Source organism: Cebus imitator, unplaced genomic scaffold (genome assembly GCF_001604975.1).
Source record: "Cebus imitator isolate Cc_AM_T3 unplaced genomic scaffold, Cebus_imitator-1.0 Scaffold113, whole genome shotgun sequence".
NCBI lineage: Eukaryota > Metazoa > Chordata > Mammalia > Primates > Cebidae > Cebus > Cebus imitator.
This window is the reverse complement of record NW_016107428.1, coordinates 7769918-7773222: the sequence shown is the minus strand read 5'-3', so window position 1 is coordinate 7773222 and position 3305 is coordinate 7769918. Positions and strand designations below refer to the sequence as shown.

Sequence of the window (3305 nt, the reverse complement as noted above, 5' to 3'; positions counted from 1 at the left end):
TTGCCCTGTTACCCACTGCTGGAATGCAGTGATGCGATCTGCAACCTCCGCCTCCTGGGTTCAGGTGATTCTCCTGCTTCAGCCTCCCCAGTAGCTGGTACTACAAGTGTTGCACCACCACACCTGGCTAATTTTTGTATTTTTTAGTAGAGACGAGGTTTTACTATGTGGGCAAGGCTGCTGTTGAACTCCCAACCTCAAATGATCCACCTGCCTTGGCCTCTCAAAGTGCTGAGATTACAGGCGTGAGCCATTGCGCCCAGCCTGTAGTCTTAAATTTTTAATTGAATTAAAATAGATGGAAGGGTTTAATATTTACTTAATTATATGTTAGGTATTTTCAGGGAGAGAAACAGTACCATTTTCAGAAAAATTTAAAATGTGTACTGGTTTTTTGGATATTGCTTAAACTATAAAGGCAAGTTTTTAATCTCACCACATCATTTAAGTCTCATATTAATCCTCTGTGTGTTGTAAAAATTTTATTATGGATTGCTTGAGCTTAGGAGTTCAAGGTTACGGTGAGCTGTGATTGTGCCCCTGTACCCCAGCCTGGGCACCTGGGCAACAGGGCGAGACCCTGTCTCTAAAAAAACAACAAAAATGATATTCTAACATTAATCCACAGATTTAACTCAATTATAGCTGCTTTGTGAGATAATCTGTGGTGGTTTGCTTCCACTCCATTACAACTAAAGTGGGAAAAAACAGTCATTATAGAAAACGAGACACTACATGTTCATGTGGCTTAAGTAAGAAAATGTTTTTAAGGAATATGACATGCGAACGTCTGATATCTTAGGTAGAATTAACCAGACCACACTCCCTCTCTTAACACATACTCATTCCTCTCCTATTTTGGTAGCATAATATTTATTTCAGTGGTGATGGAGTCAAGAAATTTGCAGCCAGCAGCTGTTGTGCAAGTTTTTAGCCCCAGTGTCCCACTAAGCTTATGTCAAAGAAGAGGTGAATAGATGCAGCAAATTGTGTGGGAGGGAAGATAAAAGGAAAAAAGATTTTATATGGTTTATAGTGGGAGACTACAATTTGGATACTCCTACCTAGTTTAGGGCCCATTTTGACAACTCAGAGAATTACTCACTTTAAACATTTACTTACATTTCTTTATGTATCAGAAAGTTTAAAGACTGCACATTGAGAATTAATTTGAGTTAACTTAAAATTTTTAGAATCCGTACAGCTATGGCCTCTGATCTTCTCAGAGTTAACTTTTTAAAACTGATCTTTTAATTTATATGAAATTTTTATGTAGAAACAACAATGCCAGTGACTTGAAAATGTTGCATTTTTATCATAAAATTACTGAGCTCCCTGTCATTATTAATATTTAAAAGTTTTCATCATGTGTTTTTTTTCTTCCATAAATTTTTGACTTATTTATGGAAATCAAAGTTCGACTTATTATTGTTGACCCATTTGTTTTTTTTCAGCCCTCACGATGTATTGGCTACACTTCTAAACAACCTCAAAGTTCAAGAAAGGCAGAACAGAGTTTGTACCACCGTAGCAATAGCTATTGTTGCAGAAACGTGTTCACCCTTTACAGTACTCCCTGCCTTAATGAATGAATACAGAGTTCCTGAACTGAATGTTCAAAATGGAGTGTTAAAATCACTTTCCTTCTTGTTTGAATATATTGGTGAAATGGGAAAAGACTACATTTATGCTGTAACACCATTACTTGAAGATGCTTTAATGGATAGGTAAGTGACTTGAACTAAATACAGGAAAATAATTATAACTCTTCCTTCATTTTAGAACATCCTGAAATAGTTATTAGATGACTTTTCATTGTAATGTAGATAAAGAAAAAAATGCTAGCCTGGAGTCTTAGGACATTGTAAATATGGCTTATTATTTAAAATAATGAGTATGTTGTAGTGATTCTCCAAAGTTTCTTTCAAGTTCCCCACCTCCCTTTAAATTTCTTTTCATATCTATTGAACTAATTACATTTTGAAAAGGGTTGATAATCTTTTGTTTTCAAAATCAGTCAAATATAGTTAGAGGACATGATGAGCAGGAGCTAATCAGTGTGGCAGAGACCTGATCTTTTTTAGCATTTTATTGTAGATAAAGCACAGATTTCTCTTAAGCTTTTGAATTACTGAACATAGCCTGCCAGAGCTGCACTCTTTCCATTGCAGGTCCCTAGTGTTTCAGATGGTGACCACCAGTACAGTACTGTTTGAGTTATTTGACAGATTCCTAATATCTTTTACCATCTAGACTGACATATAGCCGTAAACACAAAAGTAACTGAACAAAGTGCAAAGGAAAGTGCAGGCATAGTAAGGGAAAGAACTGTTTCACTGGCTCTTTATTTTTCAGGAGAGATAAGTTACTCAAATCAGAGCCCATTCAAATACTTTTGTGTACAGATTAAAGTTATTCATTAATGACCTGAAAGGGAGACTTAATTGGAGTCATCAAAAAGTTACCAGAATGTATATATGCAAGACATGGAGACAAAGTAAGAATTGTGCTCTGTAAAAGCCTTGCTGTCCAGGGCAGAAAAAATTGAGGGTAAATCGCCCTTGCTCCATATTCCTCAGTGAGAAGTGCCTGAGCACTTTGGTTAAAAATTTTGTTCTGTGTACTAAATTAAAAATTTTAACTTTTACAGTTAAAAATTTTGTTCTGTATACTAAGAAGTTGGGGGAGTAATTCCATTGAAAATTACTAAATGGAAAGGATACTTCAGTTGGAAATTTTATTAATGAGGAATACTGCTTCATTCTTATGCTGAATGACATTATTAAAATAAACAAGAAAAACAAGGATATTAGTAAATACAAGCCTTTTTCTCTTATATCTTAGATATGGCCTGTCTTACTGTCTTTGGGACAAAATGTGGAAACTCATTTTCATACCTGTTGCAGATCCCAGCATGCTAGCCAATGAGTTCATACTTGGTTGAATAATTGTGGAACGAATCACTCATTGATTTTTCATAAACATAAATTCAGTTAACATAGGAGATGATAGTTATTTCTGTAGGTTTGAAAAAATTACTGATCTTCTTTTGCTCAAATTGAGTTACTGAATGAAACATAAACTTGACGTGAAAAGGGAATTTAATTTTAATTTAGTTACCTATTATATACCAGTATCTGAAGTACTAGTAAAGATTTAAGTTTATAATCAAGAGTTTAAAATGATTTGGGCAGCCAAGGTAGGAGGATCGCTTGATCCCAGGAGTTCACAACCAGCCTGGGCAACATAGTGAGGCCCTATCTCTAAAAATAAAAAGGAAAAATAATTTTTTTTTTTTTTGGAAA

General features: G+C 34.9%; 1 protein-coding gene across 2 annotated transcripts in view; it reads left to right on the top strand.

Annotated features, from left to right (window-relative positions):
- SF3B1 (splicing factor 3b subunit 1) overlaps positions 1 to 3305 on the top strand; it is a 45889-nt gene that overhangs the window by 40657 nt on the left and 1927 nt on the right. For both annotated transcript variants that reach the window (XM_017538764.2, XM_017538765.2), the window contains one exon: positions 1455 to 1727. In XM_017538764.2, the coding sequence (XP_017394253.1) occupies positions 1455 to 1727 (273 nt within the window). The remainder of the gene's footprint in view (positions 1 to 1454; positions 1728 to 3305) is intronic.